The sequence below is a fragment of the Crotalus tigris genome, unplaced genomic scaffold, assembly GCF_016545835.1.
Source record: "Crotalus tigris isolate CLP2741 ecotype Arizona unplaced genomic scaffold, ASM1654583v1 scf7180000017625.6296891, whole genome shotgun sequence".
NCBI classification, from domain to species: domain Eukaryota; kingdom Metazoa; phylum Chordata; class Lepidosauria; order Squamata; family Viperidae; genus Crotalus; species Crotalus tigris.
Window position 1 is genome coordinate 2,911,401 of NW_024096520.1, and position 26,488 is coordinate 2,937,888.

The 26,488-nt window shown below is 40.3% G+C and overlaps 1 protein-coding gene across 1 annotated transcript in view; it reads right to left on the reverse strand.

The window, feature by feature from the left end:
• Nucleotides 1-605: 605 nt before the first annotated feature.
• Nucleotides 606-26,488, reverse strand: part of LOC120303407 — a 47,589-nt gene continuing 21,706 nt past the window's right edge. Inside the window, 9 exon segments of the mRNA XM_039332914.1 lie at nucleotides 606-1,650; nucleotides 4,713-4,863; nucleotides 5,420-5,667; nucleotides 6,861-7,045; nucleotides 8,467-8,730; nucleotides 8,733-8,754; nucleotides 11,021-11,242; nucleotides 15,718-15,835; nucleotides 18,444-18,760. Coding sequence (XP_039188848.1) covers nucleotides 1,150-1,650; nucleotides 4,713-4,863; nucleotides 5,420-5,667; nucleotides 6,861-7,045; nucleotides 8,467-8,730; nucleotides 8,733-8,754; nucleotides 11,021-11,242; nucleotides 15,718-15,835; nucleotides 18,444-18,760 — 2,028 coding nt within the window. The 3' untranslated portion in view covers nucleotides 606-1,149.

A 26,488-nucleotide genomic window follows, 5' to 3' on the forward strand; every position in this document is an offset into this window, starting at 1 on the left:
GTAAATAATCTGAATCACCTTCATTCCCAGACTTTAGAATAGAATAGAGCTGGAAGGGGCCTTGGAGGTCTTCTAGTCCAGCCTCCTGCTTGAGCAGGCAAACCTATACCATTTCAGAAAAGTGACTGTCTAGTCTCTTCTTAAAAACCTCCAATGATGGAGCGCCCATGGTTTCTGAAGGCAGGCTGTTCTACTGATTAATTGTCCTCAGTTTTGGGAAGTTTCTCCTTAATTCCAGGTTACTTCTCTTTTGGTTTGTCTTGCCCTCTGGTGCTTTGGAGAATAGTTTAATTCCCTCTTCTTTTTGGCAGCCACTCAAATACTGGAATACTGCTATCATGTCTCCCCTGTTTCTTCTTTTCTTTAGACTAGCCAAACCCAAGTCCTGCAGCCATTCTTCATATATTTTAGTCTCCAGGCCTTTGGTCATTTTAGTTGCTCTTCTCTGAACTTTTTCCAAGGTCTCAACATCTTTTTTGTAGTATGGTGACCATAATTGGCTGCAGTATTCCAGGTGTGGTCTTACTAGGGTTTTATAAAGCGGAACTAATACTTCATGTAATCTTGATACTATGCCTCTGTTTATACAACCCAGGATTGTATTAGCTTTTTTGACTGCTGCTGCACTCTGCTGGCTCATAGTCAAGTGATCATCCACAAGGACTCCAAGATCCCTCTCACAGTTACTGTTTCTGAGCCAGGTCTCGCCTAATCTGTACGTTTACCTTTATAGCTCATACCTGCAAATGCACGTTCCATTCATCCCCCCTCCCCCCTGGATTTGTTGGCAAGCCAAGAAACAGAAATGGCCGAAGCACCATGAGATTTCTGGAAGCTTGACATCCATTGCAGTTTAAGAAGGAGGAGAAACACCAACACTCAGTATATAGGAATAGCTCATAAATGTGTGCCTGGATCATTAGGCCTTCTTCCTGTTCTTAAAATGCAAAGTCCATTTTGAAGAGGACGGAATATTCAGATTGGGGTTAACTGTAGGGATGACAATTTACTATGAACATGTCCTATTGTTTTCTTTGTATGTACTTCTATATTTGTATTGGTTTTATATATTTAATATGGTCAAATGATTAATCAATGAAGATTTTATTCTGTCCTGTCCTGTCCTGTCCTGTCCTATCCTATCCTATCCTAATTATTATTTTCTATTCCATCCCATCCCATTCCATTCCAATGCCCACCTCTAAGCCTCAAAAGCAGGTAAACAGTCTCATTGCTTCTAATATTGTAATAGGCAAGTGTCTTTCCATCTTCCAACTCTTTATCATGGTAGGTCAGGTGTTGCTGATTTACTGCTATATGTTTGCTGGCTTCAATCATCTTTTTCAGGCCCAGCACAGTTTCACTGGAATTCACTGTGTAGTTTGTGGTTCTGTTATTGAGGTCTTTCACAAAAATGTTCATCTTCTGAGATGTAATACGAAGTAGTCGGAAGGTAGTATTGTAGAATATGCCGTAATCTGCCAATCTTTTATCATTTTGCAAGGCTGTTTCCTCCAAATATAGCTCACAGATACGCCCTTCTTTCCCAATCTGCTTCTTGATCCACTTGATAGGTACAAAAGGGTTGCATGATATAACTTTAGGTGCTCCTGTCTGTTGTTTCACTGTCACCTCAATATCTCGGGCCGGCTAAAAGAAAAAGGTGAAACAATTGACCAAAACCTTAAACATTATTTATGAACATAACTGTTCCACCAGTAACATATAATAAATCAGTAATGTATAGTATCAGTGTTTTTCTGTTTGTAACCTTCAATTAGCAAAAACAGTTCATCACAGCACAATGATTTTTGAATCAAGGTACCTAAAATCCACAGAATGAGTATGAAATCTAGGACCCATCACTCCCATGGAATTGAAAGTGTTTCAGTCTTCAGAGCAGTTGTACTGGCAAAGCTCTGGCTGTTGCAGCTCTGCCACAATCAGCCATGGTCACACATTCATGATTTCCAACACTCCTTCCAGTTTCCCAATGGGGAATCCGGCAGGAGAGTGGAAATTTCTCCCGCTGCCACTTCTGCTTTGGCTTTGTGGTCATTCTGTTTCTCTCTCTTGGTAAGTAAATTTTGACTTATTATTATTCTTACATAATACTGCACTACCTTTCTCTCAAAGGATGACCTAACAGGCCGTAGGTTGTCTAGTACTAGGTACATCTGTGAATTCTGAGCCTCCCTTAGGCATGAAAGCTGGCTGGATGACTTTGGGCCAGTCCCTTTCTCAGCACAACCCAATTTGCAGGGTGGCAGGAGTATTAGGTATGTTCGCCTCCCTCCTTGAGTGATATATTATTGAAAAGGTGGAATAAAATAATAATCATATATTATTATATAAAATAATAATAATTCCTGCATGCAAGCAGGAACTGATAGGGTCATAAAATAGACAAAGTAGTAGAAAATAAAGAAGCTAAAGTGCTCTGGGACTTTAGATTTCAAACAGATAGGCACCTGCCACATAACAACCCAGACTTAACAATTGTTGATAAGACAAAAAAAGTCTGGATAGTGTGCATTGCTGTAAGAAGAGCAGCAGAAGAGAAGAGAAAGAACTGGAGAAAATCACAAAAATGACCTGTAGATAGAAGTAAAACAATTGTGGCGAAAGAAAGCAAAAATAATACTAATAGTGGGTGCAATCCCAAAACATATGTAGCATCACTTAAACACGATTGTCATTGACAAAATCACCATCAGTCAATTGCAAAATGCGGTTTGATTTGGTACAGCTTACATCCTGCGATGATAACTTTAACACTATCAAACAACAACATCTGCTGATCCCAGGTCCCTGCGAAAGACTCAACAGGTGGATTAAAGTACCATATCCAGTCTACATCTCTGGCTGATTGTTGTGCAACCAACCATAATCATAATGTGTATTATGGATATATAGTAAAGAAATATTCTACAAGTTTATCCTAGACTAATGATATGCAAACCACAAGATTGTCCTAATATTTTGCTGCCTGAAATATATATATATTCAGTTTCATGCTAGGTAGCAACAACTTCACTGTGATGCATTTTTATGTAGCGCAGGGCTGGCTCTATTTAATGAGATATTCATATCAGTGGTCCAAGTCCTTTTAACCGAATTGACTGAAATGGGGTGGGGATTTACTTTTTTACAATGACATGCTGCAAGTTGGATGACTTCATAAAATAAACAAATCCTGATCTGAACATGAAATGGAAATGGCAGCGAATCTCCCATGGGAAGATTCCGCGAATGACTTTGCCCCTGTGACTCCCACACCATGGAGGATGTTCAGTATGTCCTGTTGTATTGCAATTTCTATTTAAACCTGTATGATTTATTTATTTATTTATTTATGAGACTTATATACCGCTTTAAGTGCAAGCACTCTCTAAGCGGTGTACACCAGTAAGCAATGTATATATATATATTTACATTGCCCCCAACAATCTAGGTCCTCATTTTATCTACCCTGGAAGGATGGAAGGCTGAGTCAACCTTGAGCCGGTGAGATTTGAACCGCTGACCTGCTGAACACAGTCAGCTAAAGTGGCCTGCAGTACTGCACTCTAACTGCTGCGCCACCTGATGTTTTAATTTGGCCCCTCATAAAGGAATTCCCAGGAAGAGACAACCAACATGACATTTCATATCTTTTAAGAGCTCATAAGACCACTACTAGCCAAATTCTGCCTCACTGCTTCAAGAGTGAGGCAACAAATATTGTCCAATAAAACTGCACTGCTTAGATACCTTTAAAACCTTCTTTCTTCTGCTCTCCCCTTCCTTTCCTCCCTCTAATTCTTTTAACTTCTTTAAATTGCCATATGTAATGCATGTTTAATGTATATGTATACACCAGTGTTTCTCAACCTTGGCAACTTTAAGAAGTCTGGACTTCAATTCCCAGAATCCCCAGGGAGTTGAAGTCCAGACACCTTAAAGGTGCTAAGGTTGAGAAACACTGGTGTATACATATACGTTAAGTTAGTGACTTTATCTAAAAGCAGGGCCCATCTTGCCAAGGTACAAGCAAAACTTAATGTGATAAATAAGTAGTTATCTGTGCTGCTGTCAGTGAAGTCTGATAGTCTGTTCTGATACATTCTGCATTTTGTTTCTTTTCTTACACAAGGAAAAGTAACTCCAGAATGGATTATTTTCCTGATTTTTCTATGATCATTTGCCCCTTCACCCTCAAAGACTGAACAGAACACTAGTTAAACTTTGGTTGAGAAGTTGCAGATGCTTCTCAAATCCATAGCTTTGCTTCACACCTCATTCCCCACCTGGAAGCAACCAAGAATAACCCTGAAGAGCTTCTCTTGGACCTGACTGATAGAACGCTGCTTAAGGAAATTGCTGTTGAGGCTGGATTCGTCCAAGGCTCTCAGCCATTATGGCTTAGCATAGGGTCTCCAAACCTGGCAACTTTAAGACTTGTGGACTTCAACTCCCGGAATTCAATAAACCACAGTTAAACAGAGAACTCTAATATGATGTAGTTATCCAATTTAAAACTATGTTCAGTGGTTAAACTGGGGAAAGCCAAGAAGAAACCCATTTCCTTTTAAGATATTGAATCCTGTAAAATTTCAGAATCTTTGCATAATCCACCTGTAAACATTATACAGACCTGAAATATCTCAAGACTTAGAAGTTATTATTTTTCTGAATCTCCTGTTAGGAAGAAAATGGCCTATGCACACTACCTGCACATTCCAGGGTTTGATAGGCTCCTCATTCTTCATGCAGCAAGACTGGGTCAGGCAATCAGAAGCTTTCTGGGCCAATAGATCCCAAGCTTCCACATTGGCTTTGGCAACATTTGCTGTTGGATCTACTGGATCGATAATCACAGGACTGCAACACGCACACAAACATATATATTTAAAAACAAATTATATACTCCCAGGAGAAATGCACAATTATGACAAGAACTTAAAAAATATGTTACTCCAGTGCAGTGTGTGCCAGGTAGATTTCACTTTTCAATATATTGTTTGAATGTGTTTTCCTTCCCTAACTTATACCACTCAAATACCTGTACTGTACATAATAACTACAGGGCAACCTAAATGTAGCATTGAGAATATGAGTGATTTTTATATTTGCCTTTTGTTTACTGGATATCAGCTATAGAGTCCTAAGTCAAAAACTCTATCGTCTTTAGCAGTAGGAAGAAGGGAGATTTCACTCTTTGGTTTCTTTCATTCACTCCTACTTCCAGCTAGTGGCAAAGAGTAATAAGTGTAAATATTCAAGTGCAATGGAAGAATGCCAAAACAGCTAAGGTAAATGTGAGCATTTACGATTTAATAGGTAAGTAAGTAATAATAATAATAATGGCATACAGCCTGATTGTCATTTTACTCAACTGAATGAAAGCATATGTATAACAAGAGAAAAGCATCCTTACCGTGACTCCTTCAATTTTCCTTTCATATGTACCCCTATTTTGGAATCCTCTAGGGTGTAGTATTTAGTCCAATAGAAGCAGAGGTCTTGGTACTGAGTGATCAGTTTCATTACTGTGCAAAATCCTTCTGCCGTGTTGAATTGCTCTGCTCCTTTTTTTTCTTCTTCCCAAGCATAAATAGTAAGCAATTCCAGGGCAAATTTGGGGGGCAATTTGGCAGGCAATTTGGGGAACATGCTGCTGGATTGCTGAAAAAAAAAATACTATCATGAGACTGTTTTGTTTCTGAATGGGCAGGGTTTTATACAAAATATATCATTTCATTAAGCCCATTGGAGACTTAATACATTCAGTTATCTTGTCCTGAGCTTTGGCGTATAACAGCATTGCTGCTGGTTGTTTGACACTAAATTTCAATAAACTTGGAGAACTCTGTTCCCTGCACAAAGGTTTAGGACATAACACACTCCACAAATTGCCCATTCTTGTTGTAGCTGCTGCTTTTCCATCAGCCAATTTTAGTAGATAATTTCTTTCTGCACCAGCTTTCTCCCCCTGCGTGCTTTTCAAGGTCTCTTCCTAAAAAGAGTATCTGGAACTATCTGGTCCTATCCCGATATTTTGAATACTATAGCAAGCTGCCCCATACTGGCTCTAGGAAATAATCTAAAAGGTCAGATGTAATGTTGGCTTTACATCAATCTTTATAGATATTTTCCCAGGATATCCAGGCCCAGGGTGAGGTGGGGCAGAAAAAAAACTAGTATTGATTCTTGACTTCCCTTTTGAGGAAGAAAAACTGAGGGCCACAATTGAGGTGGGGCAGAAAAAAAACTAGTATTGATTCTTGACTTCCCTTTTGAGGAAGAAAAACTGAGGGCCACAATAAGACCTGATCCTTACCATTATTGTGGGATTAAAGCTGGGATTAAAGTGGCAAACCAGAAAAGTGGGCAAAGGAAATGACTGGACAATCACATCACACTCCTGTTTGTACAGAGGTTGGACAATGTCAAGGCCAGTTTAGTGGGACATGACCTAGGAAGCAAAGGTCACGGGGACTTCAGTATAGAATCTTGGAAACACTAAAGTACAGAATCTTGGAAACTACCATAGGAACCCCCAACCCTCATTTGTTGGTGAGTTTATTAAGGTAAAAACTCTTTGAATGTTTTAGTCTCTTCTTCCCAGACTTTTTGCAGCTTAGACTGAGCTGTTTTTATGAAATATGTAACAAATACATTGAATTTATCTATCAAATTTATATGGCCACCCACTTCATGCAAAGTGACTCTGGGGGATAAAAAAATAAAACCTACAATCAAAGCATATTATAAAAATCACTTAAAACTATTAAGTAATTTAACATGCAAAAGAACATTGGTTGGTTGTTTCCTCCTGTTACTATTCCAGCCTCCCCCTCTCTCTCATAACAGCTCACCTTCTTGATTTCTTTGTACCAGTGCTTGACCAGCCGTAGCAGATCCTTGAGCTTTGATGGACAACGTTTCACAAAATTCCTATGCAGCTCTGTGAAGGAAGTATTGAACTCTCCTGGGTCTCCATTGGCTTCAATCAGTTCGATATAGACCTCCTTAGATGGCACATACGTAAAAGATATTGGACCTAGGATGGGAGAGGAACCAAAGGAAACCATCACAAGATTTTTGTGTGATATCATATTTTGTTATCCTATTGTGCATTTTAAGGTCACCAACAACTGACATGTCCATTCCCATCTCTTCACTCTGATGATTCCTCCCTGAAGCACAATGAGATTTGCAAGGCTGATGTCAACCCTTCAAAAAAGACAAGTTCACAGAACAGATTCCACCTGGAAACCAACATTACACTTAATTGAGATAAGCTATCATAACAGAATCTTGCAAGCCTGAAGCTTCTTATCCCTCTCTGTCATACCCTAGAGCAGCGGTTCTCAACTTGTGGGTCGCGACCCCATTTGGGGTCGAATGACCATTTCACGGGGGTCGCGAAACAATGCGATCCGCCATTTTTTTGTCAGCCGGCGCAGGGGGTGCTGCCGCGCATGTGTGCCACGCAGGGGCGGCACATGGGGACGGCACCACACATGCGCACCGCGCATGGGGGCGGCACCGCGCATGTGTGCCGCGCATGGGGTGCCGCCGCGCATGCGCACCACGCAGGGGGCAGTGCATGGGGACGCCGCCGCGCATGCATGCCGTGCAGGGGGCAGTGCCGTGCATGCGTGCCGTGCAGGGGGCGCCACCGCGCATGCGTGCCACACAGGGGGCAGTGCCACGCATGCGCGCCGCCTGCTTATGTCCGGGGTCGCCGTATAAAAAGGTTGAGAACCACTGCCCTAGAGATTCAGGAGAAACTATCCAAAGCCTCTTCCTAATATTGTCTCTCTTTTCGGAACTTAAGGAATCCTTCTGTCATCTTTGTTTACATAATATTTTCTGAATATTCAACCTTGTCTCCCTGCTTTCCACACTATTAGAATAAGATGTTCTATTAGAACTGTTCTGTGAAATGCCAGCAAAGTGGCGACTCCTCTTTCTTTGGGAGGGGGGCAAGGTATTTCATAATGTGTGAACTGCTACCAAGAAGGCATGAAGGCACCAAGAAGCATCCAAGAAGTACACTTTATACTTCACATAATTAGGGCAGGTTGATTCTACCTGGGACAGATCCTCCAGCAGGAACATAAGGGCAAAATCATGTACAGCTTTGAACACAGGATCTTGGATTAGGCTTGGAAGCGTATTGGTAACCAAGGGAGTTAACTCAGAATATCTCAGACACTACAAACCCTACTTCCCACTATTGGTAGTCAATTCACTACATTTTGGACCAGTTGAAATTTTGAGTTTCCTAGGAAAGTCCCATGTAAACCTTATTGTTGTTGTTTGACTGTGAGGCGATAAGCACAAATTTCCATTTCAAGGGTCTCCTGATGCATGTGAAATATGAGAACCCATGATGGTTTTCTGTAGTCATGATGATGGTTCCTATGTTCATCTAATAGTGGAATTAATAAGAAAGCTTGTGACTAGATTCCTCACCTAAAGCATCATATGCTGGGAGGATGTCCACCTCTACCGACTCAGTCTTCTTTTTTGCCTGGATGAGGAGTGAAAGTGCACGTGGGGGAGTTCCCTTCCGCCTTGGTGGGAAGATTTCAACTCTGAAAGCAATCGTCTGGATACACCTCTTCAAATTCTTTTCAATGTCCTTGATCACACGTTCACGCCGCTTTGCTTGATCCTTGAAGCTGGAAAAGCAGCTGAGGAAGATAACCAGATCAACATCTGAACTCATATCCAGAGTGTTCCTTTTCCTGCAGAGCCAGCCTATATATATATATATATATATAAGCAAACGTTCACTCATCTTCTCTCTCACCATTTATTCATTTAAAACAGCCAATATCTTACCAACTCTAAGACAAAGGAGAAACACTTGTACCCTAAATGTTGAATTATGCCATATGTCTCATTGGTAGACCTGGGTTTCTCACTTGTAGGCAGAAAAGCAAGTGTATTTGGTTCATTTTTGCCCCATGTGAAAAAAAACAACCTCAAATCTAATCCCCTGCTCTTCAATAGGCGTTTTGCCATACTATAACTTGGACCGATGTATTTGAAAGGAATAAATACACACAGAAGGAAAACATTGAAAGAGTTTATTAAGGAAAGCACAGCAAAAGAATAATTTTAACCCCAAAACATGAAGACACATAGACAAGAAATATCCATAGCAAGGCAACAAAACAAAATGTGGCAAAATTACGTAGAGGATAAGTATAGAAAAAAAAAAACTCATATTCCTTTGGTAGCTGGAAGCCCCTTGTCCTCATCAAAGGCAGCCACAGATGTTCCCCTGATTCTTCTGGCTAGTTTATGGAGTGATTAAAAATACATCTCTTTCCCCCTTAACAGGTCAGTTTTGCTTTTTTGAAGAAATGTCTTCTCAGATTCTATTATACATGTCTGGGAGCTTCCATTGTAGATGCATAACCACAGCAATAGCATTTAGACTTATATACCATTTCATAGTGCTTTACAGCCCTCTCTAAGTGGTTTACAATGTCAGCATATTACCCCCAACAATTTGGGTCCTCATTTTACCGACCTCCGAAGATGGAAGGCTGAGTCAACCTTGAGCTCCTCAGGATCAAACTTAGTGCTGTGGGTAGAGTTTGCCTTTATTATTTCATTCTAATCCCTGCACCACTATGGTAGTCTAACTTCTTATACCAGGTGACTACCCTTATGATGAAGGGTCTTAGCTCAAGCTATGATATTACTGATTAAATGTCTTGATAAACCTTACTTCATGCTATGCTACAACCAGAAGTATAACAAATAAGAAGAATACTTTTAAGAGTGCTTTACAACCTATATGGATTTATCACCTGAAAAAATGGCTGTAGGAGTGGAGTACCCTTCACTAGTTCCTAGAACTTTTTCTGCAATTCCACTACAGTAGGCAAAAGCATTACTTCACATGATGGCTAAAGCCAATAAAAGACATTGAACCAATTCTGTATCTTTGTACATATCTTTAATCTATAAAGATTAAAAAGGAGCTGGTGGTGCAGTGATTAGAATGCAGTACTGCAGGCTAACTCTGTCCACAGTCTGGTGTTTGATCCTGAGGGAGCTCAAGTTGACTCAGCCTTCCATCCTTCTGAGGTTGGTAAAATGAGGACCCAGATTGTAGGGGGGCAATATGCTGACGTTGTAAATTGCCCAGAAAGTGCTGTAAAGCACTGTGGGCTGATATATAAGTCTAAGAGCTATTGCTGTTGCTATAAAAGCAATAGCAAAATACTTATCAATTCTGTGAGAAGGTAAAAAAAGATCAAGAGGAACATAAACAATTGAAAAAAACTGGCTTTGTGTTTTAATCCGAGAGTGCATCTTTGTTTATTATATAAAATAAACAAGTTGTGCAGTTTCTCTTCCTTATGTGATAATTGGATCCTTCACGCCAGATAAAAAAATGACTTAGCATTTGACTGGTCAATCCATAGTTTGGCCAACACCTTTTATTGGAATATGGTTAATGTCCAGTTTCAGGGTCACTGCATATAATGTAACACCACGAGGCCTCTTTCATATTCTTTACAGTAAGGATGCCCAACCCTCGGTCCATGGGCCAGCACTGGGCCATGGCATGCCAGAAACCAGGCCACACAAACAAGTGAAGCCCAACTGCGGAATGCAGGCAGCACACAAAACCACAGTCATTCCAGTCCACGGAAAAACCTCTCACCATGGAACCAGTCCCTGGTGCCCAAAAGATCGGGGGCCACTGCTTTACAGCAAGTAGTGTTCTTGCTCCCATCCCAAAGATCTCCTCTGTGAACCAGCATTCATGTCAATTCCTGAGAGTCTATCATGGACATGGCCTCACTGCCATGAAGTCTGGCATTTATTCCCTAACTTCAGCACCCACATTTATTAAGGCAGGCAATATATATTTGAACTCACAGTCTGGACAAAGGGCTGGGAGCTAGATACCCTGTAACTAAGCTGGCACAAAGAACCAGTGCCATTCAATCTGAGAAGTCATTTTACTAGAGTTGGGTTAGTTAGACCAAGCAAGGCTCACCTTTATTGTCTTGATCACGTTGGCATCCTGATCCAGATCACAGTCTTCTTTCAGGAAAGAACAAATTCTGTCCACAGCATCACGGACATTCTCTTGAAACTCCTCGCTGGGGTGGAGGTTTGTACCAATATATCCATCAAGTTTTTTAGAGGGGATGGAATACAGCTCCATTTTCTCCTTCAGGCAGTCCACTTGCGCTACACTGGGACGAGCCACCCAGCTCTATTTATCTTACTGCCTCTCTTTCTCTCTCTCTCTCTCTCACTCACTCTCTGATGTCACCACACAAGCTTTTAAGGTGGACTAAACAGTGTATAGTCAGATTTCTCAGACATGTACTTTCAAATAATGTATATAAAAGCTGAATTGAAATAAAACAATTGAAATGAAATCATATTCAATATTGTGAAATTATTGTATGGAAAACAGTAACTGAGTATTTTGTATCTGAATAAAACAAAATAGATGTTTATGTTGTAAAAACTCCCACCTTTCATGGAAACTATTGTAAAAGTACTGTGCAGAATAATATTTTACTTACTATTCTTACTAATCGAAGTTCTCTAACTCTAAATATATACTTTGGGGGGGGGGGTTCCTAAAAGTATTTTCATAGACTACCTTAAAAGTTAGAAGGTGGAGACAATTTCGGGGCGTAGATGTTTCTTTTTTTCGAGAACGAAACTTAAATGTAGGAAACGAAAGTAAAGAGCGAAGGGGCGAATGGTGGGGAATACTCCAAACGAGGGTTGGCGTAACACTCAAAATAACTTAGGCATAACATCTTTGGAGACGCAACCTCTCGCTTTAGATCCCAGGATATCCAGTTCAAAGAGCGGCTGTCAGATTTCCCACATGTACCCCGCATTCAGGTGCTAGGACTACCGCCCCCATCCTCGCCCCCCCCAAAACAGTCAGAGAGGGAAATGCTGAAGGACCAGGGATCTCAAAAGAAAAATATCTTGATGAGGGAGTGCCAGCATTCTCGGGGCCGCGATTAGGGGCGCTTCCTGTGCCTGAAACCAAGTCAGGTTCCGCAGAAAAAGCGGGACAACTCCGAACAGATTGCAGCGCCCCGCCCGATTCAAGGAAAAGCACTTGCTCAGCCTCGCCTCTGCACTCGGATCGTCGCCAGGGGAACTTTTAGCAGCTGAGAATCTGCTGGATCCGCCGGTTCCCATTTGCGGCATGATGTGCGGTAACAAGAGCGGCAGCCGTGCGCCCTTCCCTTCCCTTCCCTTCCCATGGATGTAGTTTTCATTTTAGAAATTAGATGCCCACGGCTGTCTCTTGGATTGAATCAAAGCCTGAGATCCGTTCCACAGCAAAGGCATGGAGAAGAAAGGCTTCGATTCTCACCCCGGGCTGGAATGAGGAAACCCTCGAAGCCAAAGTGCGCTGGAAACGCTCCTCAGCAAGACCTAACAGAACAGAGCGGGAGAAGCTTCCTGCATGAGAAACGAAACGTCTTCAAAGAAAAAAACCCAGAAAGTCCAGTTGCCTCTTGAAAAAGCACCTTTGGGACACCTAACAGAACTGGACGGGCAGGTGGGGCGGAGGAGGCTCCTTGCCTCATACAATTCTTTTTTTTTTTATCAGTAAAAGTTTTATTTTCCATTTATCAATCAATACATAAATATAAAAATTCACATTTAACAAAATAAAATAAATTCATAACCATAGGTGTTGCTTGTCCACTCCCCCTCCAAACTGCATCCACCCTCTCTAACACTCTCCCTTACTTCCCTCCTCTTTCTCTCCTCACCTCACCTCTCTCTCCCCTTCCCCTCTCCTCTTACCAACCTATTTCCTCCCTATTCTTCCTCCTCCCCTCTCATCCCTCTTCGGATACAGTACCAGGGAAGTGCCCAAGCAACACCTCTCTCATAAATTACCCTATCTATATCATACTTAAATAATCCTGTTATCTAACCTACTTACCCCCCCACCCCCCCTCACTTCCCAGAGCAGAATACAGGGTTATTAATAGCAAAATAAACAAAATCAACTTAACTTTAAAGATATTATATAATAAACCCTCATACAATTCTTGGGATCTTCTGGAGGTTGCACTATATCCAGCCAATGTTCTGTAAATACACGCATGAGAATAAGCCCTGAGGTCTCTAGTAGCCCCCATGTAAGGCCCTAATTGTCCTGGTGTGTGTAGACTATGTACAAAACACAAGAGGCCTGCCTCAGATATGATACCCTGAGATATTAGACATAATTTATCTCTTCAGACTCTCTATTTCAAATCCTAGTAGTAGGAAAAAGAATGAAATATGTATGAAATAATTCTCATAAAACTAAATGGTGGAAATTCCTTATATCTGGCTCCAGCAGTGCCTTCGCCTATTTTTGAGTTGTCTCTTGGACAAAACGTACCCTGCAATAAATGTGAGGCTGAACCCTGTGGGTGAGGTTGCAATGTGACTACACAAAAGAGCTTAACATTCCAAAACAACATGTAGGTCAGACAACTCTTCCCCCTAACATAGTTTCCCAGGCAAAACCGATGTCACTCTCCTTCCTTCCATTTCATTTGTAAAAGTTGACCAGATGGGTCACTGAAATTCTCTACCCATGACAGACTATGTGAATACTTATCACACAGCCCTTCATCTTGGTTGACACTTCCTTTTTGCTCCCTAGTCCAGTTTCCATTGCCGGGTGAGGTCACCACATTCGTCCTGGTGCCAGGATCTGATCTCAGTATTTAGAGTTGGGTCCAAAGACTTTTCAAAATTCCTCCCAAATTACGGTCCTGGGGAAGGAGAATTTTTTCCCCAATAATATCATAAGGGCAACAGGAGCAAGGGCATTGCAAGCCTCCTGGGACATCTTTTCTTACAATTTAGTTGAAGTATAAAAAGCCACCAAGATTGCAGAACCTTGAAGAGATCATGGTTGTATAAAAACACAATAACAGGACATTCAAGAACCAGTTTTGGACATTTAAAAAACAAATCTACCCAGGAGAATTTTTTCAAAATACTTTTTCCCTTTAGATGAAATAACAATTAATTTTATAAAGTTGAATGAGAACTGGTAGAAAAAAGTCAGCACTCACAAGGCATTTTGAAATGGACAGTGGTTAATCTTTTTTCTGGAGCACTATTCCGGAAACTCAGTTTTTTCTTGCTAAGGCCACAAGGACTGCAATAGTGTTGAAACAGGTTTATTTTTCTTTCCTTCTGTCTCTTCATTCATCTTCACAACCACCTTAGTCACTAATGTAACTCTTCTAGGGTTAAAGTTCTTCAGAATCTGAGACTAGCATTTTTTTAAAGATGATCCAGGAGCCATGAGGACTAAAGGAGATATTTTCCCAAATCACTTAGAAATTGGTATTTCTGAGTTGTGTTTGACATGAGCAGCAAAGAATTGCAGTTACATAATATTATCATTTAATACAACTAAAAATTCTTGGAATCATTTCTATTTTCAAAATACATTTAAGTCCTGAGTCCTTGGGATTGGGCGGCATATAAATATTTGTAAATAAATAAATAAATAAATAAAGTCATATTTGCAGTTTGTGCTCATCATTTAAAGCATTATTTCATTGTAAAACAACAACTTTAAAAATTAGAAACTCTGTAAGGGAAAAAGAGGTCCAGTCCAAGTGGGGAATAAACAAAATGGAGACTGCTTTAGAAAGAAGGTTGTAGTTTATTGAAAAGCAGAGCCAGACAGAAAGATGGCTCTGGGAAAACTGACCACATGTACTAGGGAGTGGTGGATTTTTAATACCTTCTTGAGCTTTTGTTTGGAGTTGTTCCTGTGGCATGAACTTTGACCTGAGTCTGGGTGTGCCTTTCTGGTATTCTGATGGTGGTGGGTTAATCCTATTATGTCCCAAAGGTCATGTCTTTTAGAGTTTGGGTGGAGTATGTAGATTTTAGGGGTCCTAATCAAGCTGGTTTCTGCTGAGTTTTGTGGCTGGAGGGAGGGAGATGTTTCTGCCTTTTTAAAGATCTTCTCCATTATTCCTTTGGAGAAATATATTCTGCCTATTTAATATTCCCCCAAAAATTTCTTTCTCTGGATTCTTCCCACAGTACTCTCTGAGCTTAATTGTTTTCTTCCAGACATTTCATTACCCAAACTTGGTAACATTATCAGTGCTAGTAAGAAGTGGGGTTTGCTCTCAATTTATATTCTAGTGGCTTGCCCTTTCATTGTTGGTTTGAGTGGTCTTGCTTGTGCTTTGGTCAGGATGTTTCCTGTTAGCTTGTTTGGCAGTTCTTTGGTTGGGGTATTGTCTCTTGATTGTTTGTCTGAAATTAATCTTGGAGTTAATCTATGCTCATTTGGATATTTACTGCTGGTGGGGAGGTGTTTTGGTCTTTTTGTTCCCTTTTGGGCTTGTTGATTGTCTCTTTTGAATAGTATATATTGTTTATGTGTCTTTTGATGACTAATTTGCCAGAGTGCCAGATTTCCAGAAAGAGTTCTTAACCCACTCCAGCCCTCTACCCATCAATCTACTTTGTTCCTCTCATTTTTTCTGGTAAATCAAGGTGACAGATTTTTCTTAGAGAAGGTAGAGGATTCTTAAGAGGGCCCAGACCACATTCGTGTCTAAGGTTCCAATAATATTGCTAAGTACTGAGGCAGAGCATTCCCCATCACATTCAGAAACCACCTGGATCTAACAGGCACAGGGATGGACTTTTTGTAACAGAACTTACCCCTTCAAGAGTTATGGCAGCTACTAATCTCAACGGAGTGATCTGTGACCCTGGAATTACGGAAAGCTTCTCAAATTTCTGACCACCAGCTCTAGCCAACTGGAATATCAAATCCAGACTATGCCCCACCGCATGCATGGAATCAGATTATCAACTGGAAAGGTCCACTGTTGTCATGTGAGGAATGACATCCCAAATCACTTCTCACTGGGCAACTTCAGCATGGACAAGAAATCTAGGATGGGCCGTTGTTAGGGCAGATTTCATCATGACCAGTTCAGAAAGTCACAATGTGGGGAAGGGGAGTAGATCACACCCTTATGCTGTCCTAGTTATTCAGAACACTCATTGGTATTATAGCACTGAATGCTTTGCTGAGCGACTACAGGTCATCCTCCTTTAGCAACCACCACTGAGATTGGCAACTCTGTCACTAAGCAAAGCAGTGGCTAAGTGGGAACTCAAGTGATGGCAACTGTGCCTGTTTGCTCTCTTGCCCTCTCTTTTTCTCTTCTGCTCTGCAAAGGGGGAAAGAAAGAAAAACAGGACAGAGAACAACTGTAATGGCACTCATGTGACTGGAGAAGGTTGAAAGGGTCATAAATGGTTGTAAATTGGTTGTAGACTTATTTTTTCAGCACCGTTGTCTCTTCAGTTGCTGAATTAGTGGTCAGTAAGTGAGTAATGTTGGTAATTGGGACTGGAATTTCCCTTGTTTAGCGATGGCAATTCAAGAAGTTCCAAGTTGTCATAAATTGAGGAGATTGTGGGTTGCTAAGCAAGGACCTCATGGGACTATGATTTACGACTTGGTGCCAGTTTCCCTCTTTGGCTTTGTTTGGCTGTCACTAGTCTCTAATAAAAATTCCTTTTGAGATAATGCCTGTCTCAAGAGTTCTGTTTTCTTGGGAGGCTTAGCTGAGCTGGATCCTTACAATTTCAAGGACTGGACATAACTATCACTCATTCAGTGCTGTTGTAACTCCAATCAGTCACTGAGGACTACTTATAATGCATTCAAGTTAATCTCCAATTGTTGTCTGATGTGAAGAGAACTTTTCAACATGGGACTGCAATACATGGGCTGCATCTGACTTGGGAATAAGGCAACAAGGCATGCCAGACTACCAACAGATTATATAACCCTGCATCATTATAGACACCAAACTGATCACAATTCCACAGCTCTTATATGGCCCCCATCAAAACATACTGCTCAAAAAAATAAAGGGAACACAAACGTATAGGATCCTATACGTTTGTGTTCCCTTTATTTTTTTGAGCAGTATATATTCATTCAAAGGTAGGTATCAGCAGGTTGAAGGATCCCAAGAGTTGCAGAAGGATCAAATGTAGCTGGTAGTTAGAAGCTCCCCAGAAAAAAAATGAGGACAGGGCATGCTAAGTGGCTAATGCATCACGACAGGGTGTGTTTGCCTGCAGGGGTATGAATTTCTCAAATGGTTTGAATTCTGAAGAGGCCACTATCCAGGTTGCAGCCCTGTACAGAGTAATAAGTCTTCCTTATTTGATATGAAAAACAGCTTAATTTTTTTCATTCGTAGACCCAGCATCCCTAACTTAAGCTTTATAATGATTTAGTTTCCTGAGGGGGGAAAAAAACTATCTGAAGATTTAAAAAAAAACACCTGCCACTTGTCTTTTCTTTTAAAAAGTGGATGTAGTTTTATATGGGGGAAATAAATGGTAGTTTTACTTTGTCTAAACAATGTTATGACTGACCATGTAAATTGAATTTAAAAACCCCAAATATACTACTAATCAGGGCTTTTTTTCCTCATAGAACACCTGGAATGGAGTTCCGGCACCTTTTTTGGATGGAACCTTGTAGGGTAGGCAAGGCGGGTTCTTTGACGTGTGTGAGTTCCAGCACCTTTTTTTTTTTTTTTTTAGAAAAAAAGCACTGCTACTAATTATATTTCAAAATGTAGTTTCATTTTTTTTTCAGTCTTCAAGTGATTTATTGTGTATCAGTTATTTATTATGAAACTAAAATTGTTTTCTCAGACATGCAAAATTTAAATATGGCCATTACACTCCTCAGTCATTTAAAATATTTTAGTGATATACTTACACCACCTTATGGCTATTTGCAGTCATTTCAATATACTTATATAAAATGGAATAGTCTGTATTTTCATGAGAGAATTGTGGCATACCATAGCTATCATTATGTTAGGTAACTCAAAAACTTAACAAATTCCTCTATATTTCACAGTAGGTCAAATTGCCAATATCCGCATAAAATTCTCTTCCAGATTCACAGAGGAATGGAGATGGACAAGACCAAATGTTCTTTATTTTACATTCTGCTCAAATCATGAATATTAGTATTTTCCTAAGCATTTTTTTTAAAAAAGATAATTACAGTAAACATTTATGATAGACTTCAGTAACTCTTAAAGCTGGGTAAGTATAATGATGTTTCATAAGAAGAAACTGAGATTAGCTTCTCATTTGTAAAAAGTAAATCTGAAATCTGGTTAGGGATATATCAGTGTAGCTCAGGAAATGATTGTTTGAAATCACAGCCATTTTTTATCCAAATTAATTATTTTATTATAGAATACAAATAATACTACATAAAACACAAAAAGTAGCTTGTTTATACAATAGAAACAGGAAGTTATAATTGTTAATTGTGCAATTAAAATAAACATTTCACAATAGTAAATTTATATCACAATTAAATATATTATCTAAGCTACTTAAACCTAACAAAATAGATGTAAAAAATAAAAAGAACGAAAGAAAAAAGGAGCACAAAAATGATCATATTCTTTTTCATACTCTTGAGATGTAGCCGGATGGTAGTATCATAGAATATACCATAATCTGCCAATCTTTTATCATTCTGCAAGGCTACATTTTCTTGCCCAAGTTCCTCCAAATATAGCTTACAGGTATGTCCTTCATTCCCAATCTTCTTCTTGATGTACATGATAGGTAGAAGAGGGTTGCATGATATAACTACAGGTATTCCTGTCTGTTGTTTAACCGTCACCTCAATGTTTCGAGTTGGCTAAAAGAAAAAGATGAAACAATTGACCAAAACATTAAACATCATTTATGAACATAATTGTCCTACCAGTAACATATAATAAATCAGTAATGTATAATATCTATATATTATTTACAGATAATACTCTCAGTTTTTCTCTGTTTGTAATCTTTAGTTAGCAAAACAGTACATCATGGCACAACAATTTTTGAACCAAGGTACTGAAAATCCACCAACTTACAGAATGCATATAAAATCTGGGACCCAATACTTCCATGAAACTGAAATTTCAAGGTCTTAAGAATAGTTGTATTGGCAAAGTTCTAGTTGCTAAACAGACAGCCATGGTCACATGTTTGTGATTTCCAATGGTCCTTCCAGTTTCCCAATAGGGAAGCTGGCAGGAAGTTGGAAATTGCTCCCGCTGCCACTGTTGTTTGGCTTCTTGTGGTCATTCTGTTTATCTCTTTTGGTAGATAAATTTTGACTTATTATTGAAGTTTGTTTATTGTATTTGTTCTTACATCATATTGTACTACATATCTCTCAAAGGATCACCCAACAAGTAATAATTGACTAGTATTAGGTACAACTGTGAATTCTAGGCCTCCCCTTAGGCATGAAAGCTGGCTGGATGACTTTGGGCCAGTCCCTTTCTCAGCCCAACCACTTTGCAAGGTGGCAGGAGTATTAGGTGTGTTTGCCTTCTTAGGTTATATATATTAAAAAGGTAGGATAACAACAACAACAACAATAATAATAATAATACATCTGCCTGCAAGGAGGAACTGATGGGAACCATAAAATAGACAAAGTAATAGAAAATGAAGAAGCTAAACTGCTCTGGACTTTAGAATTCAATTAGACTAGTACTTGCCACATAACAACCCAGATTTAACAATTGATAAGATAAAAAATTCTAGATAGTGGACATTGCATTAAGGAGATAACAGAAGAGAAGAGAAAGAACTGGAGAAAATCACAAAATACAAAAACCTGCAAATAGAAATAGATTGACTATAGCAAATAAAGCAAAAATAGTACCAATAGTGATAGGTACTTTGGGTGCATTCCCAAAATATCTGGAGCACCACTTGAACACCACTGACATTGATAAAATCACCATCATCAACAGAAAAAGGCAGTTTTATTTGGAACAGCTTACATCCTGTGACAATACTTTTAACACTATCAAACAACAACTTCCACTTAACCCAGGTTCCTGAGAAGGACTCAGTAGGTGGATAAAAATATGAAATCCAATCTGAACATCTAGCTGATTGTGCAACCAACCATAATAATATTGTGTTATAGGCCAGAACAGAGTTCTCTAATTTTTCCAGGTTGACAGCCCAGAGGGGGGGGAGGGGAAAAGGGGATGGTTTTGTGGGAGGGGTGAGTAGACCAAGAGCACCTGTGACACTTGCACAAGTGGGGCCTCAAGTGCCAGCAAAGCTTGTGTGAGTGAGGTCTGAGAGCCCGTGACCGTCATGTCAGTGAGGCCTCGAGTGCCTGCAATGCTCGCACAAAGTGGGGCCATGAGTATGTGTGAGACGCTCACGAAGTGGGGCTGTGAGTGCCTGTGACACTCATGTGAGTAGGGCTGTGCGTGAATACATACACATGCACACCAGGCAGCCACTCACGTGGCCTGGTTGCAAATAGGCCATGGACTGGTAGTGGGCCGCAGCCCACAGGTTGGGGACCCCTGGTCTAGAAATGTTCTAGAATTTTATCCTAGATAAATGATATGCAAACTACAGGATTGGTCCAAGCCATTTTGCTGCCTGAAAAGATTAGGATGCCTTCTCCTACTCCAAGTGCAGCTTAGGTCTGTACCTAGATTTGTCTATTCCAAAACACTGAACTTCTTCTGTTGTAAACATGGAAGTTTAAATGTATATATAAGATCACTGTCCTGGTATATAATTCACTTGTATTTCATTTTGTGCTACGTAGTAACAACTTCACTGTGGTGAAACTTTTATGAGATTTATGTAGGGCAGAGCTGGCTCAAATCAGCTCTGTTTAATGAGGCATTCATATCACTTGCTCAAGTCCCTTTAAAATTGAAATGGGAGGGCTATTACTTTTTCACAATGGCATGCTGCAAGTTGGATAACTTCATTTACGAAGTAAACAAATCCTCCTGAGCTGAACATGAAATGGAAGTGGCAGTAAATCTCCTGTGGAAAGATTCCACAAATGACTTTGCCCCTATGACTCTCATATCATGGAGGATATTCAGCATATCCTGTTATATGGTAATTTCTATTTAAACCTGTATGATGTATTAATTTAGCCTCTCATAAAGGAATTCTGAGGAAGAAGCTTCCGGCTATGGCGTTGCGGCGAAGCAGATGTTGGAAGATGAGCTTTGTCTTCCATGTTTGATTTCGCCCCACTGGGGACCCTGAAAAGGGTCGAAAGCCGCCCCACAGAGACAGCAAGCAAGGAGGGGACACTTGTTTGATCATTGGGGGGACTGGCAGCTCTCACGTTTGATCCGAGGAGGCCCTCCAAACCGGCGGGGGAAAAACTGGCTACATTTGCATAGCCAGTCAGAAGCTGCTGTCAACAGAAGATACCAAGCACTACTAAGCAAGTTTACAGCAACGTAGATGAAACTGGGTGAGACCTAAGCCTCTCTTTATGAATTTAAGACCGTTTCCTGAAAATCTACCCAAAGCACTCCCCTGAAGAGAAGGGAAAGGGAATTTTCACTCCATTCCCCCAGGAAAGCGGCAAATTAATTACCTGGGAAAAAGGAGAAACCCATAAGACTAACTTGGAACTAATATATATATATATGACTTGGGGACTAAAAGTGTTTTCTAAGACTTTAAAAAAAAAAAGGCTGGAAAAGCTTATAAATTTTGGTTTTAAAAACTGAAAAACAGTGTTGATGACATCTAGTGGTGAATGTACAGCACTAAAATTTATTTTTGCCTAAAAGTAACCTGGCTTGAAGCCCAGAGTGAGATAAGACTTTGGCTAGCCTTGAAGCTCTGACTTTTGAGATTTGCAGCTAAGAAAATGGAACAGGCTTGGGACAGCTTATCTGTGTGGCAGAGACAACAATATCATTTTAAAATTGGCCTGTCTGAACTATGAACAAAAATACTGACTTCTACAACTGTATTGTGGATCTATTCTCCTAAAGAAGAAATATATACTATTGCTCAGCAGTGGGATTCAAATACCTTAACATCTGGTTCTCCAAGGCCTAGAACAGACTTCTGGAAGTGATATCAATGCACTTCCGGTGGGCTGTTCTAGGCCTGGGAGGCCTCCACCAGGCCTAGAAAGGACTTCCGGAAGTGAAATCAACATACTTCCGGTGGGCCATTCTAGGCCTAGGAGACCTCCTCCAGGCCTCCAAGGCCTAGAACAGACTTGCAGAAGCAGCATGGGTTCAGTCGGTTTTCTGAACTTAACAAAATTTAGCTACCGGTTCTACTGAACCAGTGCAAACTGGCTGAATCCCACCACTGCTATTGTCGGATATGATGGAATATTTTGGAACACTTTGGATTATAAATCTTGATTATTAAACAACTTGTAATGGTTCTTTTTTTCTCTCTGGACCAGTGGTTCTCAACCTGTGGGTCAGGACCCCATTTGGGGTCGAATGACCATTTCACGGGGGTCGCCAAACCACACTGTCCGCCATTTTTTTCCCTTTTCCCTAGCTGTCCTACTCCCTCTTATTGGTGGCCACACCCACTTGGGGGTCACCACAACATGGGGAACTGTATTATGGGGTCATGGCATTAGAAAGGTTGAGAACCACTGCTCTGGACAGAAAAGATATCTTCCTCATTGGACAGAAAAATTTGAACTTTATTTATATCTGCTTGGGGGAGGTTTTAGAATGGTACTTGGTTGGATAAACTCATAAAGACTACTTACAAAAAATAAAATGGATGTTTCCTACTTAATTCTAAATGGTGAAAAACCATCTTTAACACCTGTCTCCAGAAGCTTCAGTTTGCCATATTACCAAGAAAATACTGATAAATCACAGAAAGAAATTCTCTCCATGTTGAAATCAATACAAGAAACAATCACTTTAGTTCATGATGAGTTTAAAAAAAATACAAAGAAGATAAAAGAACAATTTTTTAACTTTAATCTACAAACCCCCAAAAAAATACAGAGAAGGAACCAGCAACTCAGAAAACAGAGGAAAAAATAGAAAATGCTGACACAAATATTGAGAATCTGAAGGAAGAAAATTGTGACCAGACTCAGATAAATGAAGACTTAGAAGACACAACGAGAATATTGGAAATGGAGCAGACATTCTACAAATCAAAGTCTCAGAACTTACTGGAGGATAAGGAAGGAGAACTGATGGAATGGAAGAGAAAGCTGTCAATAGAACTGTGGGGAATTGGAGAAAGAGGGAGGCTGTTTAATGAATATCAACGGGACAATTCTTCCAAAAATACCTTAACTAAATTGATTCTCTTGACTCAAATAATATATACAAAAATAGAGGAAGAATTATTTGATGATCCAAATGTACTGACTTGGAAAGTTAGTTGGCAAAGGAAGAAAGCAAGAGTGAGACTGAAAGAAACAGAAGCTTTGACCTGTTAGAGGGGATGTTACATTATTGAATATGGTTAAGAATAGATTGTTAGAAATGGAAGTATTATTATAATTACATAGATAGGATTTGTAATCAGAATATCATATCTTGTTATAAAAAAGGGAAAGAAGAATATGTTAAGAATTTTGAATAGGAGATACCTTTGGTTGTTATTGTTGTTAATTGCGAAGTCGTGTCCGACCCATCGCGACCCCATGGACAACGTTCCACCAGGTCTTCCTGTCCTCTACCATCTTCTGAGTCCATTTAAGTTTACACACCTACTGCTTCAGTGACTCCATCCAGCCATCTCATTCTCTGTCGTTCCCTTCTTCTATTGCCCTCAATCTTTCCCAGCATTAGGCCCTTTTCCAGTGAGTCCTTCCTTCTCATTAGGTGGCCAAAGTTGAGTTTCAACTTCAGGATCTGGCCTTCTAAAGAGCAGTCAGGGTTGATCTCTTCTAGGACTGACCGGTTTGAACGCCTTGCAGTCCAAGGGACTCGCAGGAGTCTTCTCCAGCACCATAATTCAAAGGCCTCAATTCTTTTGCGCTCAGCCTTTCTTATGGTCCAACTTTCACAGCCATACATTGCAACTGGGAAAACCATGGCCTGGACTATACGCACTTTTGTTGGCAGGGTGATGTCTCTGCTTTTTAGTATGCTATCTAGATTTGCCATAGCTTTCCTCCCCAGGAGCAAGCGTCTTTTAATTTCTTGGCTGCAGTCCCCACCTGAGGTGATCTTTGAGCCCAGAAAAATAAAATCTGTCACTACCTCCATTTCTTCCCCATCTATTTGCCAGGAATTGAGAGGGCCGGATGCCATGATTTTGGTTTTCTTAATGTTGAGTTTCAAGCCAACTTTTGCACTCTCCTTCTTCACCCGCATCAAGAGGCTCTTTAGTTCCTCTTCACTTTCTGCCATTAGAGTGGTATCATCTACATATCTTAGGTTGTTGATATTTCTCCCGGCAATCTTAATTCCAACTTTTGATTCATCTAGCTCTGCCTTTCTCATGATGTGCTCTGCATATAAGTTAAATAGGCAGGGCAACAGTATACAGCCTTGCCGGACTCCTTTTCCAATTTTGAACCAATCAGTGGTTCCATGTCCAGTTTTCACTGTTGCTTCTTGACCCGCATATAGGTTTCTCAAGAGACAAATGAGATGGTCTGGTACTCCCATCTCTTTAAGAACTTGCCACAATTTGTTGTGATCCACACAATCAAAGGCTTTTGCATAGTCAATGAAGCAGAAGTAGATGTTTTTCTGGAACTCCCTAGCTTTCTCCATGATCCAGCGTATGTTGGCAATTTGATCTCTAGTTCCTCTGCCTCTTCGAAATCCTGCCTGTACTTCTGGTAGTTCTCGATCTACATACTGCTGGAGTCTAGCTTGTAGGATTTTAAGCATAACTTTACTAGCATGTGAAATGAGTGCAATGGTGCGATAGTTTGAACATTCTTTGGCATTGCCTTTCTTTGGAATTGGAATGTAAACTGACCTTTTCCAATCCTGTGGCCACTGTTGAGTTTTCCAAATTTGCTGGCAAATTGAGTGTAGCACTTTTACTGCATCGTCTTTTAAGATTTTGAATAGCTCAGCTGGAATACTGTCACCTCCACTAGCTTTGTTGTTGCTCAGATTTTCTAAGGCCCATTTCACTTCACATTCTAGGATGTCTGGTTCGAGGTCAGTGGCCATCTCATTGTGGTTATCTGGGATGTTAAGCTCATTCTTATATAGTTCTTCTGTGTAGTTTTGCCATCTCTTCTTAATCTCTTCTGCCTCTGTTAGGTCTCTGCCATTTTGGTCCTTTATCATGCCCATCTTTGCATGAAACGTTCCCTTCATATCTCCAATTTTCTTGAAGAGATCTCTGGTCCTCCCTATTCTGTTGTTTTCTTCTATTTCTTTGCACTGTTCATTTAAGAAGGCATTCTTATCTCTTCTAGCTACTCTCTGGAATTCTGCATTCAATTAGGTGTATCTTTCTCTTTCTCCCTTGCCTTTCGCTTCCCTTCTTTCCTCAGCTATTTGCAAAGTTTCCTCAGACAGCCATTTTGCTTTCTTGCATTTCTTTTCTTTGGGATGGTTTTAGTTGCTACCTCTTGTACAATGTTGCGAACTTCCATCCATAGTTCTTCAGGCACTCTGTCTATCAGATCTAATTCCTTAAATCTATTTGTCACCTCTACTGTATATTCATCAGGAATATGATTTAGTTCATACCTGAGTGGCCTAGTGCTTTTCCCTACTTTTTTCAATTTAAGCCTAAATTTTGCAACGAGAAGCTCATGATCTGAGCCACAGTCAGCTCCTGGTCTTGTTTTTACTGACTGTATAGAGCTTCTCCATCTTTGGCTGCAGAGCACATAGTCAATCTGATTTCTATGTTGACCGTCTGGTGATGTCCATGTGTAGAGCCGTCTCTTGGGTTGTTGGAAAAGAGTGTTTGTTATGACCATCGTATTCTCTTGACAAAATTCTATTAGCCTGTGCCCTGCTTCATTTTGTACTCCAAGGCCAAACTTGCCTGTTATTCCGGTTATCTTTTGGCTTCCTACCTTAGCATTCCAATCCCCCATGATGATAAGGACATCATTTTTGGATGTTAATTCTATAAGGTGCTGTAGGGCTTCATAGAACCGGTCAATTTCATCCTCTTCAGCACCAGTGGTTGGGGCATAGATTTGGACTATTGTGATATTGAATGGTTTGCCTTGGATTCGAATTGAGATCATTCTGTCATTTTGGGGATTGTATCCCAGTATTGCTTTTCCTATTCTTTTATTGACTATGAAGGCTACTCCATTTCTTCTGAGGGATTCTTGCCCACAGTAGTATACCTGATTGTCATCTGAGTTAAATTCACCCATTCCTGTCCATTTTAGTTCGCTGATTCCTAAGATGTCGATGTTCAGTCTTGTCATCTCTTTTTTGACTACATCTAGCTTGCCTTGATTCATGGATCTTACATTCCAGGTTCCTATGGAGAAAAAATCTTTACAGCATCGGACTTTCCTTTCACCACCAGATATATCCACAGCTGAGCGTCCTTTCGGCTTTGGCCCAGTCGCTTCATTCTTTCTGGCGCTACTAGTACTAGCCCTCTGCTCTTCCCCAGTAGCATATTGGACACCTTCCGA